The following is a 16,734-nucleotide window of genomic DNA, read 5'->3' as shown; positions in this document are numbered from 1 at the left end:
TGATTGTAAAGGTTGCCCAGGCAGTACGGCGAATTGCCTAGGTACTATGCCAGACGGTAGGCAGACCTGGGCCTAGAATCTGCCGATGTGGATACTCGAGGGTGGCCAAGTGGGCTCCGGCATTGCCCTTAACCGACAACGTTCCGATCCCCTCCTTCTATAGAGCGGGGATCCTTAGAGAAGACAGGGCAGACGGATATAGCACAGCAAGTGCAGAACCCTCCACGAAAGAATCCGCATGCCTAACCTGCACTCTCTTCCCCTGGGCACACGCCCTGAGAACGCCATTCGTAACAACGGACCCGACAATCTCGTGCTGGAACGCGCCAAACTCCGGGAGTTGGCCGAGGGATGGCCTTGTTACCGGTGAGTTCCCACATCCTGGTGATGTTCGGTGCACACTGACAGACGACAAGGGACGCCTGTGAGTGGGAGAATTTTGAATCGATCTTCCACCCTGATGCCGTCGTCTACACCACTTGGTCCGGCCGCGTGGGCTACAAGGACTTTATCGCTGGCTCCAAGGCAGGCATGGACAATGGCGCCTTCATCATGCATCGGTGCCATGGAGCCACGACTGATATCACAGCAGACGCCACTCGGGCGGTCACCAAGCTCAAAGCGACAATAACACAGCGATTCGTGATTGATGGGATCGAAGTAGACGCGGAAGCCGACTGCCGCTTCTGCTTCTTCTTCGAGAAGGCAGATGTCGACGGTAAGGGCCCCCGGTGGGGGGCTCGATTCGTGCGACACTGGTACGAGAAGGACAAGCTGCTCCCGGTTGTGCCAGGACGATTTCCCAAAATAGACGTGGACAAGTTGAATTCCTATCCCGAGGGGTACAAGTGTCTTGTGTACTGCCAGGAGCTCACAATGGGGGTCAAAGTTCTCCAGGACATGCCGGGCCACCGGAGGCATGCGGGAACATTGAGCGGGGAGAAGCATGACCTACTGTATCGCCTAGCAAAGGACTGGCTTGATGGGAAGGAAATCGATGTCTAGACAATCATCTGCTCCCCTCAAATGCTCATCCTTTAGGTCTTTTAATTGAAGCTCGTGTTCTGTTACAGAGCGTGCCACTTGAGTATAGAATAAATAAGGTAATCTACCTACTCGATTACTCTTTTCAGAGTCTCGTTCAGACCCTCGTTTACGTTATATTGTTCAGTTGGCGCTCTCAGGTGGGGAAATTAATCCAACAACGCGCGTCCAGGATTCAAGATTTGTCGAAATCTTTCTTATTCCAACTTCTATTCCTATACCACGCAGATGCCACTGCAAGACGTCATTAGCCTTGTTTGCTCTTTCAAGCGACCGCCAAACGCAGTCGCTGAGAGTCTTTATTAATGGCGTAGGAAGAGGTAGATCATACACAATGTTAATAATGCTCTCTGAATCTAGTGGATCACTGTAATAAGCCGCCAAGGCCAGATGTTTTCAAAAGTATGGTTAACCTGTACATCTGGTCAAACGCAAGTCTTGCCGGCTCTATACTGGTCGGCAGAGAGTTTCCCGGGCTCGCTTAGACCAGTTGATCCTGGTCATACTGCTTCCTGGAGTTGGAGACTGTGGCAGCTTAGAAGATAAAGATATGGGCAATCGATCTGGTTCGTGTGAGGTCTTTCACTTCTATAGATGGTTGACCAAGCGCCTGAAGACTATATAAGCATGATGACTTTCGCGAACAAGCCACAAAGAGTGAAGATACAATACATCTCTCCGGGAAGAAGACAGTGTATTGTGGATCCGTCGACATTAAGCGAGAATATGGGGTAGGAGTGAAGGGTTGCAGGAGATCAACCGCCCTGACGGCCTGCAGATCAGTGCAGATTACCACGTCGTGACTGTAAAGCAGAACTTGGAGGTCAAGTGGAAGCGCAGTTTAAATGCTGTAAGTGGTTGTAATTGTCTGAATATAATTAAGCGAGGCGAATGACATCACTCTTCTAGGTGGAATGGACACGGTATCATAGCATACATCAAGCAAGTTTCAGCCTGGACACTGCGGATCTAGGGTCCGGGGACTCTTTCAGACATTGGACAGGACGTCAAGAAGGACCTTCCTGGCTGTAATGCTACTGTCGACTGCAAAGTAGGATTACTCTCATTGCCGGCATTGTACAACAGGGAGGGCTTCGAGAAGAAGGTCAATTCTTCAGTATTCCGAGTGTTATACATGTGTCCTGTCATTGTGCGCTTAATGTGCCCATTGGGCATGGCCTAACGAATATCCAAAGTTGATAAATGCTCAGTAATTCCTACGTTCTTGTGGAAAAGGCTTCCCGACATGTCGATTCTGGCGTCAACGCAAGGTCATGGTGGAGTATGGTGCGCTTCTGTATGGCGGAATGCAAAGAGAAAATCGTGATTCTACAGGCAAGTAGATCTGCTGAATAATATTCATTTGCCTGTGTTAAAATGCAATATGATGGGAGGAGAGACCGAAGCTATACTTTAGAGGAGTCATTAAACTCAGGTCAGTCAACAAGATAAGCCCAGCCCTTCTTGCCTTCTACGCTCCGCTTTGATAAGAGTATTAGCGTGCTCTTGATGCTGCGACTTGCATCCAATTGATTCTCGACAAGACAGACGGACCCTTGAGCGGAGAGGTAGACGAATTCAACCCTTGTACAATCGTCTGTGAAGCACCTGCTACAGCAGATGAAAGGACCTCCAAGATCCAGTCGAGTTCCTACTTGGTACATAGGATAACTGGATGATAAGACAAGTGCCTGGGACTACTGGTCCACTGGAAATGGAGCTCTTACGTTGTTCAGGAATTTGCTACTATTTAGGGAACTCGCTGTCCGGAATTCCTCCCAAGTCGTTTGCAAATGTCTATGAGTACTAGGTTTAGTAAGTTGCTGGTGCGAGATGTTCGAAACTACTAACAAATGCCTTTCAAGGTGCCCTCATAACCAGAATTAGTTGTTACTATTCTCGTCGGGGGATGCGTGGGGATGACCTTGACCTCCTGTCGCCCCTTGCCATTATCTCATATACCTAGCGGCCCTGCCGTTGTCACAGCAGAGTAGCAATCAGCGAAGATCAGCCCTCGTCTAGCCATTGGGCTTGGTCTTTCCCGTTCACGCGGCCCCATCAACGGCGTTATCTCGATCTTGGTTTCTCGTATTCAGCGTAGATCATTTTAGCGATACGACACCAAGAGACAATCAATTCCTGTTCAATAATGTATAAGGCGAATGTAACGTGAAAGCCGCTGATCTTGTTAAATATATCTCAGCCTAATAATGATCAGCGAATATGATGGTGATAGTACTCCAGCGAAGTAGATATAAAAGGGCTACTGTCTCGATAGACTGGAACCAGAATTCTGTATTGACTCCCAATTAACGACAGACTCTAACTCATCAAACTCGATCATAAATCAACGCTATCATGAAGTATCTCGCGATGGTCTCCCTCCTCGCCTGCGCTGTCAGGGCCGCCCCATCTGCAGAGGGCACCGTAGGCCAGGCTATCCTTGACAAAGCTCTGACCGCGGAAGGGACTCCCTACGCCTGGGGCGGCGGCTCTTGCGACGGTCCCAGCGATGACCAACCCCCATATGACTACGGCGACGTGGGATACGACTGTTCCGGCCTTGTCTGCTGGGCAGTGTGCCAGGTAACCGGCCGTGACCTCTTCACGGAGGGCCTCCGCGTCACGTCCTCCATGTACTGCGCCAGCGAGGAGACACTTGGGTACAAGTACGTCTGCAGCAAGTAACATTCGATCAAAATCGCTCACATAGCCTCACAGAAAATACCCTTATGAAGAGCGCCAGCCTGGTGATGCTGTCTTCTTCGGCGGAGCATGTGACTGCGAGAATGACAGCAGCAGTATCCACCATGTTGGGTTAATGATGTACATTTTCCATTTTTTCCCCTGCTCCTTCCGGTTAACCAGCTAACTTTGTAACAGCGATTCTGACGATCGGATGTGGAATGCGCCTAACGACCGGGTCAACAAAGTACAGGAGAACAGCATTTCTGGGTTCGGGGAGACTCCTTGCCCCTATGTGATCCGCTTCACGTAGTTCAGCTCGGTATGATTATGTTTAAGCTAGCGGTTCATGATTCCGCTTCTGTACAGGAATTCCACTTGCCCGGAATCCAGAAGCTGACGAGCAACGTGTTGAGAAAGGCCAACCGGTATTCTCAACAAGCGTATAAGAATACTAAAGATAAGATTGAAGGGCTTTATTGCAAATTAATAGTTTCGTTGTCAGTACTATATAGACAGAAAGAGCTCATGGGGAGTGACACACACTACTACGACCGCTTGATGTTAGAACTGAGGGCTGAAGCACAATATTTCATTCGACATGCGCAGCAGCAAAAACGGCAAAGTGCAGCATAGTAGTTACTTATGACAAATAGACGAGTTTCATGTGGAAACCATCTGGTGCCTCTGCGCAGGTGTAATATCTGGTCTGCATTTCCACTGTCTGAGCAGTCGAATATACTCAATGACACCCGCGGCATAGAGCCTCTTATCAGCGTGACCATAGTACGAGTAGCTAGGAATTACTGACTGGCGGTGCCTGGCACAAATCTAGATGATCATGGGGCTGCTCAGTGCAATATCGGGCTCGATCTTGGATAAAACATTGCGTCGAATACGGTTCATAAAGGCATATACACACAACTTCTGACCATACGCATAAGACATGGAGAATATATGCAGTATTATATTTACAGGATTGACCGGACATATTAGTGCCGGGAATAATACTTGCTATTTCACGCTCGGCGGCTTTGATCCCAAACCAGACTTTGATGTTCCCGGAGAATGCCGCTGGTAGAACCGAACAGACTGGGAGTCTGTGGGAGAAAGGCTGGTCGTGCTTCCTGGGCCACGGTCTGAGCAGATGCTGCTGGGCGTATATGGCCGGTGTTCCTTAAGGGGCCAGGTCGAGAGACAGGCCCGAGGGATAAGGCCCTGCATTCCGGTTTCGACCACAGTACACCACGCCTGAACACGAAAGTCAGTGATCATTAGTTATCGGGATGCCAACAGCAGACTTACCCAGCCGTCATCGAATTTCTGCTCCAACCGCACAAGCTGTCCTTCGCTCACTTCCATATGTCCGTCGTTACGAGGTACAAAGGCCATCTCAACCCGGAACATTTGAACCGTCGACAACTTGACCGGTGAAATCTCTCGCTGAATTGCTGATTGACCCAACTTCAGTTGTGGCTTAGAAAGGTTGTTCTTACTTGGATCTTGCGTCGGCAGTGATTCTTCAGGCGAATGCTGAGGCTGGCGTTCCTTTTCTCCTGAGAGACGACCAGCCAAGGAATCTACGCTGATGTCGGCGGGATTGCTCATGGCCACCATACCAGAAGAGACACTTCGCACTTTGACTAGGTCCTGAATATCTGCGTCTTCGCATAGGCCTTGGAACTGCTGTGACGGTGTGTTCCGATCGTACTCTTCTAGGCAAGGGCTAGGGCTGTTCGTGCTGCACCATGTTGGCGACGCAGTGTCGGTTGGCGGCCGCGGTGGGTTAAACTTCCTTGTAATGGAGCGTAGAGCAGAGGAACTGTTAGAGTGAAGTCTTGACACAACACCTCGAAGAGCAGCTGGCTCCGGTGGGGGAATATGCAGATAATCCTCGGAAAAGCCATACTCGTACGACTCCCGACTCCTCCTTATCGCCGCTGATTTCTGCTTCTGCGGCACTGACTTGACCTTGTCCATGGCCATGTTTGCGACGGAAGAAAGAGCAAAATACATACGACTTGCTGCATCATACACACGGTTCCTCCACAGACCCCCTCTGTAGGAGCCCAGTAAGTCTGCCTGGGATAAGGTCGGAAACGGCGTTGGCTGCCTAGAATAGATACTGCTGCTACGGCCGCTGATGGATCCCTGACTGTCTCTGCTCTGATGCTTGAACATCTCAGCTACATTGACCAGTGTCAGGGTACTGCTTGTGTACAGATTCGATGCGAACTTGTAGATTGAATTTTGCTTGTTTGGTGGGGGTCGATATTTCTCCCCGAGGATGGCCGTCTGCAGAGCACGCTTTCGGCGGTGCAATCGCCAGTTGATCAGCGCGATCAGGACAAATGCAAGAGTAAGGATGCTGACCACAATTCCGGCTTGTGAGCCGGGGGTCATTCTTGCTGAAGATTGGGACTCGGAGGAGGTTGGATGGGAGCCAGAGGGGGTGGGAAGGCTAGAATGTGTGGTCATCGGCAACGAGGTCGTATGCAGGGTCGCCCTAGTTGTCGAGGTGGACGAGGTGAGCGAGATTGTGGTTGTTGAGGTCAACGATGAAGTCAAAGATAAAGTGCTAGAAGATGTTGTTGATGATGTTGAAAACGATATCGATGTGGTGGCAGTAGCAATAGATGTCGCCATGTCAATTTGAGGAACTTGCCCTTCCCGAGGTTCGGCCTGGGCATCCAAGGGAACACTGGGAGGCTGTACCGGGGCTGGCACTTCATTGAACGTCCCTTGAAGCTTTGCAGCCTCAATGGTGCTCTCCGGGCCAGGCGGGTTTGGCCTTGCATCAGCATTGACAGCTGGCCCTGTCTGCCCAGTCGCTTCACCTGGAGAGCTTGCGGCGCCTGCCGCAGCGTTATCAGGAAGACGGTACGCTGCATTATCGTATGACCTATCAAGCGGCTCTCCCCTCGTGGCTTTGGAGATCGGGGCTTTTGGAAAAAGTCTGGCAGTCGCAGGTGTCATATTTGGCGTGGACGTACGAATGAATATTTCGATGATCGAGCAGCATGAAAGCTGAGTGAAGCAATAAACATTATTATACCCTCAAGAGGAGTATGTTTATTGTGTCAGTACTAAGGCACTCCGTTGTTAACATTCTTCAACTCATGCCCCACTAATAGATTGCTTAAACTGTTGTAATCGGTCAATGGAAATGACCCTTGATTCTGATCTACTGCTACTCCCAGATATCCCAAGTGACTAGTAACTGTGCTATAGCTTATCATAGAAATCACTCAAGGAATAGAAATATAGATATGCTGTATAGAATAAGACAAGAGAAGCCTAACACTATGACAGTCTCTTACCATATGTTGAGATCAATAATGCAACAATATGCAATGATATGCAGTGTCAAACCCCCCAAATATAAACAAACTACTATTCTCGTTGTATTAAAGTATCCACTCTAATTGAAATAACAGATAGTTCCCATTCAATAAAGATACGCACGCATCTTTCTTCCGTCGGGATTGGTAATATTCATAGAAAGCAAGGGGTTAATGCTGGCCCGACCCCTTGAAGTTACCAATAATTCTTTGACAGTGCCGCGATGTCAAACAGTATCCCACCCGAGGAATGGAGACGACAAACGGCAACGTTGCAGATAACATTGTCGCCAAGGGCACCAAATATGTCGGCTTAACATAAGCAAAACCGAAGTATGCCACTACACAGCTATGAATAGAACTATTCCGCTCTGTGCGCCTATAATTACTAGAACATTATTTCCAATAGAAAGAAGAGGTCACACTCCAACATCAGGGCATCAAAACTTGACCCATGGTTGTCGATTCATGCGAGTAGAATCCTACCCAACAACAATGCAACATGCTAGCACTGCTGGAGACAGCCGTCCCAGAGCCACTCTATGACAACCATATCCACCCAAAAATGCAGGTGTAGCACAGAAATGACTAAGGGTTGTATGCCCCTTGAGCCATGTACTGACCTGGCGGTTCGGAATTCAATTCCTGAATTCAAAAAATTCCTAGAAGTCAGTGTTTAGGTTGCTTTCTCTGCTTCTCCCCCTACACAAAGAAAAACAACGCATACTTGAAGCCCAAATTTGGATTTCCCATCGTAACCATTACCCTCGAAACGTCTAAGATAACCTTTCATTGATTGTAATCGTGAAGTGAGAAGTATCTAGTAGAATTAACCACTTAATACCGAAGGACATCCCTCACACGCCAAACATAATTCCCTATGAAGTGACGGCAGGTGGCGCATTGTGTACGTCCGGTTGCTAAACATATTACTGATATTCCGAATCATGATGCGACGAGAGTTTACGTCCTCTGTATTAAGGGCTTGGGAATTCCTGGAGTTGCTGATGGTAGCTGTATAGTAAACAGTCGATATTTACAAAGGGAACCAGCCAGGTGCAACAATAAACTGCTCCGAGGGGGCTCCGAGCTTCGTCTCCGTGGAATGAAGAGAAATCCACTTGCTTTCGGCCCAGCGATAACTGCATTTGGAGTATTAGAGTATGGTATCGATCCTTGCGCGTTATTAGGTGGATGCCGGACCCCCCGGCAATGTCGCAAGTTATGATATCGTAAACTGAAGAGCAATTTGGCTAAGGGCTGCAGACAGCGCTGGAGAGGTCTAACTCCAACTCTCCCACTCCTAGGCGCATTTCAACTATTCGAGAAGTGTACTATTTGACAATCATGATACAGGACTACAATAGCCACTTAGTTTGGAACATCGGGAGCACAAGGCCAAGCGGCGGATACGATTGACGGCGGATTTTACCACTACACCTACAGTTTTTAAAGAACAATCATGCACCATATTGACCCTGAGTAACGTTTGTTCAGTTATTATTATGTATTAGGGCATTTCCTTAATAGTACATCCCATAGACCTGCACAGACCCTCTAATCGTTGAGCATGCCCGGAAATTTTATATATCTGCGCCAGGGCTAGCCATGTATTTAGTGTCGAGCTGCTCCTCGATCCGGACCCTTTAGTGCAGTTTGCCTATCATAGAAACCCTTTTTCCCCATTTTCGTTCTTCCTTACTTTTTTTTCGGCTCGTTGTGTAGTAGGTTAGTAAATATAATTGAGAGAGCTTCATTCTGCCCTCTTTCATAAATATGCGTATTCCCATATGCTTCAACAAAGGATCATACCTAAGGCCCTCTAGGGCAGGTAACCAGGATGACTGTTATGTAGATAACTTCCTATAAGGGCTTTAACTTATTAAACTTTTACTTAATTAATCCCTGTGTTTGCCAGTTACCGGAGGGCTGCCGACGCATTTACTCTCGGATAATGCACCTGAATGGGAGCTAGTAGACTCAGTATCAGATTTAGTCGAGCAAAATCGCTTCTCCAGAAATGACCCCATCAATCACCATCACCAGATTAATTCATAGAAGATATTACGCTGACTGCGCTGATGCTGAGAAGTTCGCAAACAGCTCGTCTCATCAAAGCTGGCGTAACACAGGAAATGCACATTGGTCAAGACACAGCTAGGCCAGAGAAATATGGAAGACGGATCCCCAAATCAAATAAATTTAGTCTCTTGCAGTGACACATCTTTCGCAACAAAGGAATATGACGAATCAAACAATCCCCTCAAGTCTACCCCCAGATAGACAGATGGTACATCTGCCCGTCAACGGGTGAGAAGAAGGGGTCTTGATTCTAGCCAGCGCTGTGGGCATTGCAACCATCACGCTAGCAGCCTGAGAATGCACAGTCTCATTGGTGTTCGTATTGGCGAGCGAGGGAAGACAGCGGAGGCGACGGAAGTCACCTGTCCATCGGGGACGTAGATGGAGGGTTGGGTTGTTGGGCAATGTCTGTGCTGGTCGCAGTAATACTCTGATCTAAAGGTGCATGTAGAAATTATTCTCTTTTGTTTTTAGTTTGGCCGTATAAGGTGCGTTGAGATGCCTACCGTTGCCGCTGCTGTTATTATTCTCGTCATCAAAATCTTTCTGGACGTGCCTAGAGTTCCGTTCTCGGATCTGGCTCTGACTAGCACCAGTCTTCCTTCTATGATGGCTGATTCCTCCCTGGCACCCACTCGCATTACACCGTATATCAGAGATATATTCCCTAGCGAGATGCGCGAAATCTGAAATCAGGCTTCCGGGAAGCATGTCCCTGCTGCAGTATTCGATTCGACTGAAGTGACCGCTGGCAACATCTAGAAGGGCCAGGTTGAGGATAGTTTCAGGTAGTTAAGGTTATGGATAACCAGGTCAAAGAGAATCATCAGGGTGGAGATTTGGGTTAAGGCTAGGATCCTGCTCGTATTTGAGGTTCAACATCAGTATTGAGACTATACTATGTTCCAGATATGCTATGGTAGGGACTAGACAGATCTGGTACTGAAGAAATTCTATGATGAGCGTAAATACGTACCAGGTAGGGGTCGAAGGTGAAATCTCGATATAACTCGTCAGCTCGAGCACTCCGCGCGCAGTCTGCATCAGCTCCGTCTTTCGATCGAGCTCTTCAATTCTCGAGTCCCGGTGTTATCTGCTCGCGTCCGCCGCCACAGTGTAGAAGCGTCCAAATAAGTGTAATTTGTGCATACCGGTAGTAATAGTGGGATTTGGATAGCGATAGACAGTGCCCTAGGCTCACCCAGCATGCGCGGGCGAAGCGGCTCTGCCGGCCGAAACCGGCGCGGGATGGAGTCTCTCCATTTCTCGAGCTCGGCTTGCAGAGCCTCAACGGTTGTGCGGCAGACTGTGCAGGATTGGAGCATTGAGGTGGTATTAAATAGGCGGGATTGGATCTTGGAGACCAGCCGAGAGTATTTTAAAAAACTAATGAGCCAGCCGTAGTCATCGAAGGACCATTCGGATGTGTTGGGTAGGGAACAGCTAATGTGGGCGTCCTGGAGGGTCTGCAACCATCGGTGAGTGAGAATTGAAGGATAAGACTTTGAAAATGAGGATGACTGAAGAGTGTTGACGTACTGGGACCCTCCCAGCCACGAAGCAGGAGATTTTTCCGTGTAGTAAAAAACCCAGAATGTCCGGGATGATGCGCTCACGGATGTTGATGTAGATCGGTTTAGTCTGGAACTTTGGGCCAAAACAGCTGCCTCTGCTATCATCGACGGCTTGAGGCCAAATCCCGCTATTGATTGAGAGAAAAGCGCCTAGAGGGTCAGTTTCAGACTCCAAAAGTCCTTGTTCTGCAATAGCACTGTTTTTAGTGCTCTGCACACCTTGAGGAAGAGACAGGGTGCTCACAAGCGCCACGAGTGCCTGTCAGTGCCAGCTTCATACTTGATATATAACCATATTTTCAAGCAGAGGAAGCCTACCTGCACTAAGGTGAGCGAGACTGGGAAATGAAGGTCTTGGGAATAATTCATTGCTTGCTCAAAGTAAGCCCATGCTGAGCCCGTCCGAGCCTCATAGCTTCCACCGTCACAATGTTGACAGCCGACTGCCACCACTGCGTAATAGAGGCAAGCCCAGGATCTACTGGCGGCGACGTGGCGGCGACGTCTTGTGCAAGGTTTGGTGCAGCAGTCCGTTTTTCGAACTCTTTCGGACACAGGAATGGGAACAGGGGATGGACTAGCTCCATGTACGCTGAAAGAGGACCATTAGCCCCATGCGTAAATCAGGGCACAAATAGTAGAGGTATACTGGTGATGTATTCTTCCACCGCGGGGCGCTTGGTCAATCTATGCACATTCTCCGCATCCAGACAGGTATCTCGACCAACGCCTGACGTAACCAGTGGACTGGCGCTTTTCAGCTTCGCAGCTATGACAGCCCGAATAGACCCTAGCAGATGTTCCAGCCGGTTATGAGGGGTGAGGAAACGCCCCCAAACCCATTTGTTGAAACCAACGATCCAAGGCTTGACCCGCAGTCGGCGCAGCTCAATCCGACTTATTGGGCTAGAACCATCCTCAGACTGACGTCTCAAGACCGCAGTAGATTCCTGAAGCGCAGAGCGGGCGTGTCATTTCAGAACCTCGGGGTGTCTGGATATGGAGACGCTGTCGCTTACGAGAAAACTTCTGACAGTGTACTCTTGAGCCGTTGAAAATCGTCTCCCGTCTCGTCCAGGGAAACCGCAACACTATCCAATTCTTGAAGCGAACGATGGCCTTCTGAGAAGCGGCGAGACGCTGCTCGTCCTTGGTCGTCCGGGCAGGTACGCATTATAATACACATACCGCGTTGTTACTAGTGGATGTATTGGCAAACAGAGTGACTACCGGCGTTTCCATAAGGCAAAAGCTACACTGGCAGAAGCAGCATTCGAGTTCATAGTATAGAAAGAAACTGGCCGGGTGCCAGTTGTTTCATAGCATGGTGGATTATTTTTCTATGAATGATGCCACTATTCACACGTGCAGGACTGTTTTTTTTCTCGTCTTTGCAAATATATATTCGCATCAATCCTAGTAGAACAAGCCGAAATTAATTTCTTTGACTTCTGTTTGACAAGGTTAGTACTGTTGAGCGACTAACACTTAGGCCTAAGTGCCCATTTTTCCCCGTCGGTAGGAAGAAAGAATATACTTTTCTCCCTAGAACGTGCTATCTCCTCCAGTATACCACATCCTCAAATATTTTCTCAATGCATCCTAGCAACGCAGTATCAATACTGTCTCAAACTGCATGAGCATGATGCTTATTCTGGGGAAGAAGCACCCAGACGATTGTTAAGGTGATTAGTAAAGCAAGAATAAATGGTTGTAGACTTTGCACTCCGCGCGCCCCAGATAAAGCACCGGCAACAAACGGCAGTCTATGCGCAGATACAGAAAGCATTATATTAGCCAAATGTCTAAATCACTGGTTTATAAAGTATTAACAGACAGAGTAAACTCACATTGCTGCACCACCACCAGCCAATGCTGACGCAAGTCCAATGCCTGGAGTATGTAGATGCTTCGGAAGCAGCTTCGCAGCCACTACAATTGCCGCAGGAAAGAGAGGCCCAGTGAAGAAGCCAAGCAGCGAGACAGCAACAGCAGAAACGACAAACTTCGGTACGAGCCAAAATATAAGTTCCAGAGCTATTGAGATCACAAGATAGATACTGATCGCAATCCGTTCTCCTTCATTCTCAGTCAGCATTCGTGCATTGGATACGTAGAGTGCATAACATGCCTAGCCAGTCGTTCACCCAGCCGAGTAAAAGTCGGCCAATAGTGACGCCAGCCCAGAAGCCCGTGGGAATTAGACCAGACTCGAATGGCTGTCCGTTGCGAGCCTGGACCATAAAATCGACGACCCAGCCACCCACAGACACTATCAAATCCAACCGTCAGAAAACCATTCACTCCTAGGATAAAGCCAGAGCATCCCACCTTCGGCACCCATGTAGATAAACAGCCAGAAGGCTATCATCCAGGTAACGCGACTTTTCATTGCCTCTGTAGTTCTGTTTCCGCCACTGCTACTAGCACTCCTGCGTGTTTTCTCTCGGAAGCTAGCCGCATTCTCTCCCCAGAACAAAACGGCACTCGTCGTCAACTCCAGGACAGAGCCACCAAGCAGTGTATAATAAAAGTAATTCCAGTGGAGGCCGGATTTGATCATCTGCGTTGCGATTGTTGGGCTCAGGGTTGCCCTGTGCCGTGGTCAGTGTGCCATTGGTAGCCCTTGCACATTATCAACGTACCCAAGCCCATAGAAGGCACCGAGAAACCCCATCATGGTGTTCGCATTAACCATGTCTGCAATCCAAGAGTTCCATGCGGCATCAATGAGGCCATTCCCCAAGCCCACAATTACGTAGACAGCCAACATGACCGGCCAGGGCGGGCGAATGGCCATAATTACGAACGGGATGATATGGCATAGGGGACCAATAATGGCAATACCTCGCTGGCCCAACGTCATGTGGATTTTGTTGACAATGAGAGTTGCGATCGTGTATCCGGCAAACGGGGTCATGAAAATCAAAGAGACGACCGTGGTAGACAGCTTATAGTCATCACGAAGCTATTCAACGTCAGCATCCTTGTCGGCGACGGGATTTGAATTCGATTCGACGCTTACATATGGCACAAGTGCCTGCGAGAGAAGTCATTAGCCGGTTTTCTGGGGGATCCGAACGGGAAAAGCTCACTCCATAGACGCCGTCGCTGGCCCCTACGACCGCGAAACTGACAAACGTAGCTAAAAGACGCCATTTGTTGATTGGAGGATCGTTCCACCTTTGCTTTGCTTGGATGACTGCATTCTCAGCAATCGGTTCAAACGTTTGGACTGAGCTCTGTGGCTCTTGTCCCTGTGAAGCTAGTTCAACCGCTGTTGTTGACATGGTGTGCTACTCAAAGACAAAGGGGAGATGGGGTTTGGGAAGCAGAATTGCTCCTTGTCCATAAATATTTACGAATGCATGTCTTTCCCCGCCCGATGAGTCAATGGTGGTCTCTCGACTCTTGGTTCACCAACGAATGCTCCTCGACCGACCTTGGCTGACAGGCGGTTTCACCATAGCTCAAAGATTATTGGTTATCTTCAGAAATGGAATAGTTCTAATTTTTTTTAGGCCTAGTTATAACGCCCAGAGTCCACAATATCCCTCAGAAATAAATCACAGGATGCAGGAGAGAACAGAAAAAGCCAAAATTTCCCGTTAACAGCTTTCCAGATTTGCCAGACGATAGAAGGAAAGCTTTCCGTGAGTTCCACCACCTGGACAGGTACCCATGTATGGTTTAGTGAAAATACGAACGCAGGGCAGTTATATCACAAAAGGTGGCTTCTAAATCTATATATAGTAAGGCTAGTATAGCACTGCCTTGGCACTGCAATCTGGTAATCTCTTCAGAAATATAAGAGTGAGGGATCTTGGCTGTACTGTGCAGTTACTGCAGAGTCCATAATATCCAATCCAACTAGCATACTCCAGACTGCTGCTAGATTATATACTTTGCCTTTTTCTTTCTTAGCGTCTGATCGCCTGTAAAAGCAGTCTGTATCTTCTCGCCATTCAAACATAGTATTAATCATGGTATATATTTATACTCTATAATGCATATTTCTTCCCTCGACGGTGATGATTTGTGGAAGACTCTGGATTCTGAGCTGGAGTGATGAAAAGCCGGCAATATTGGCCAGCGAAAACGACTAGTCGGGTAGACTCTCAGTGTAAAAGAACATAAAGTATCTCCCCTCCTACCCTCATATTATCATGCCGGCGAGAGTTGTTATAATAGATAGCATTGAATCCATACAACAGGACTATATCGTCCAGGCCTCACCCACACCACCTGAGTGAGCTTCTTGACTTGAGTGATGCTGTCACATTTCTACAATAGGCCAAGATCTCAATCGACCGTGACGAAGAGAACTCCTTGCCCAATTTGACCCACCCAAAACGAATACTGGCTTGGCATGTCTGAGCCGGGGAAGAGGCTTGTAGACAGCAAAGAAGAGGAATATTCAGATCCTGTATATAAAGGTTAGTAGTCTTCTGGATACCCGTATCCATCTACGCCTCTTGACTATTCATTCCTACAAATCCTAGAAACGAACAAAGCCATGCCCACTCCGACCCAAGTCTCCGCACCAGCACCTACCATTACCGCGCCGTGCACGCCGGAGACATGCCCAATCGACTGGGCCTTGATACGCTATTTCCCAAATCTAGCAGGGAATACGCTCTACCTCGCCCTCTTCGCACTCATGCTCCTCGCGCAAGTCTACCAAGGCCTTCGCTTCAGAACCTGGAGCTACCTTGGATGCATGGCCTGCGGGACTCTGCTTGAGGTTATCGGCTACGGAGGACGTTTGATCCTGCACAATAACCCATTTAACTTCTCTGCTTTCCTCCAGTATTTCTCCACTCCGACATGCCCATACCTCCCTTCCCGCCTCGCTCTTTATAAGACAGCTCCAGGAGAGACTGACCTCGAGACCACATAAAATAGATATCTTATCTGCCTAACTATTGGTCCCGCCTTCATCACGGCGGCAATCTACCTATCCTTTGGTCGAGTCATCATCATCTACGGCGAGAAAGGCTCGCGTCTGAGGGCGAAGTCTTATTCCAAGGTCTTTGTCGCGTGCGACCTGCTATGTCTTGTTCTTCAGGCTGCCGGCGGCGCTGTCACTGCCACTGCCGGCCGCAACCAAGACGGTCTTCGTCGCATTGGTATCAATGTCATGATTTCCGGGTTGGCAGCCCAGGTTGTGTGTTTGGGAACATTTATGGTCCTGGCAGGGGATTATGCGCGGCGATTACGGGTTTTGCGAACAGGGAATTACGCTGGTCCAGATAGCGCTGCTCCTGCCGACTTAATTGGTGGTGGGTGGATATGGAAGGGATTTCTTTGGGGTATGTCACTGCTACTAACGTAGCTAATTCCTTCTCCGACGTGTTACATGGATCTGTTTGTGGTATTAATGACGGTTGGACAAACAATAGGGCTTGGAGTCGCCACCCTTTTAATTTTCATTCGGTCAATCTTCCGCGTCGCAGAATTAAACGGCGGATTTGGCAGCGAGCTGGCGAATGACGAGGTAGCATTTATGATTCTCGAGGGCGCAATGATGGTCATCGCCTGTGGTTGGATGAGTCTCTTCCACCCGGGATTGTGCCTGCGTCGCGGTGACTGGAAGGATCCCAGTTCTTGGGCTCTGACGGAGCGCATACACGCTCCGCTGGCTGGTGTGGATGAGTGAAATGGCAAAAAGATGTTGGAAGTTGGAGGAAGTTGGAGGAAGTTGGAGGTTGGGGGTTGGTGGAAATACCAAATTGGGTTAGTGGTTCAGCGGACGAGAGTCGAGCAGTAGTGGCGTATGTACACTGTGGACCCCATCTGACTATTCCTTGTTTCGTATAGTAAAGTCCCATTGGTTGGTATATCCCAAACCTGGCCTAGCGGCTCTCAGCCAAGCATAGGTTGTCAGTCTCAGTAAGACTTGCTTTGACCCTGGTTGGCCGGATCGTATTGCTCAGCCCAGGCGGGCATAGCGCGGCCACGAACAGCCAAAAGGAATTAATTAGTTTTTTAATTTAAAACATGTTTCT

General features: G+C 48.7%; 6 protein-coding genes across 6 annotated transcripts, besides 1 other annotated feature; 3 read left to right on the top strand and 3 right to left on the bottom strand.

Moving 5' to 3' along the window:
- Window positions 1-16,734: part of a sequence feature (contig 1.172 1..523550(1)) that runs on past both edges of the window.
- ANIA_09274 (putative pathogenesis associated protein Pep2) lies at window positions 239-1,005 on the top strand (the record flags this gene model as incomplete). The annotated part of the gene is made up of 2 exons (XM_677451.1): window positions 239-366; window positions 417-1,005. The coding sequence occupies 2 exons, from the start codon at window positions 239-241 to the stop codon at window positions 1,003-1,005; spliced, it is 717 nt and encodes a 238-aa protein (XP_682543.1).
- Window positions 3,403-4,042, top strand: ANIA_09273 (uncharacterized protein; the record flags this gene model as incomplete). Its single annotated transcript, XM_677450.1, has 2 exons — window positions 3,403-3,713; window positions 3,928-4,042. The coding sequence occupies 2 exons, from the start codon at window positions 3,403-3,405 to the stop codon at window positions 4,040-4,042; spliced, it is 426 nt and encodes a 141-aa protein (XP_682542.1).
- Window positions 4,744-6,705, bottom strand: ANIA_09272 (uncharacterized protein; the record flags this gene model as incomplete). Its single annotated transcript, XM_677449.1, has 2 exons — window positions 4,744-4,980; window positions 5,035-6,705. The coding sequence occupies 2 exons, from the start codon at window positions 6,703-6,705 to the stop codon at window positions 4,744-4,746; spliced, it is 1,908 nt and encodes a 635-aa protein (XP_682541.1).
- Window positions 9,321-11,701, bottom strand: ANIA_11223 (fungal specific transcription factor domain-containing protein; the record flags this gene model as incomplete). The annotated part of the gene is made up of 5 exons (XM_050613115.1): window positions 9,321-9,587; window positions 10,304-10,618; window positions 10,692-10,985; window positions 11,045-11,318; window positions 11,655-11,701. 5 exons carry the CDS (start codon window positions 11,699-11,701, stop codon window positions 9,321-9,323), a joined length of 1,197 nt encoding a protein of 398 aa, XP_050468955.1.
- ANIA_11209 (MFS transporter) lies at window positions 12,354-14,016 on the bottom strand (the record flags this gene model as incomplete). The annotated part of the gene is made up of 7 exons (XM_050613113.1): window positions 12,354-12,492; window positions 12,577-12,805; window positions 12,840-12,998; window positions 13,058-13,320; window positions 13,372-13,694; window positions 13,752-13,766; window positions 13,822-14,016. 7 exons carry the CDS (start codon window positions 14,014-14,016, stop codon window positions 12,354-12,356), a joined length of 1,323 nt encoding a protein of 440 aa, XP_050468954.1.
- Window positions 15,243-16,385, top strand: ANIA_11208 (RTA1 domain-containing protein; the record flags this gene model as incomplete). Its single annotated transcript, XM_677447.2, has 3 exons — window positions 15,243-15,535; window positions 15,632-16,038; window positions 16,129-16,385. 3 exons carry the CDS (start codon window positions 15,243-15,245, stop codon window positions 16,383-16,385), a joined length of 957 nt encoding a protein of 318 aa, XP_682539.2.

Source organism: Aspergillus nidulans, chromosome VIII (assembly GCF_000011425.1).
Source record: "Aspergillus nidulans FGSC A4 chromosome VIII".
Taxonomy (NCBI): Eukaryota; Fungi; Ascomycota; class Eurotiomycetes; order Eurotiales; family Aspergillaceae; genus Aspergillus; species Aspergillus nidulans.
This window is presented reverse-complemented; position numbering and strand designations above follow the sequence as displayed.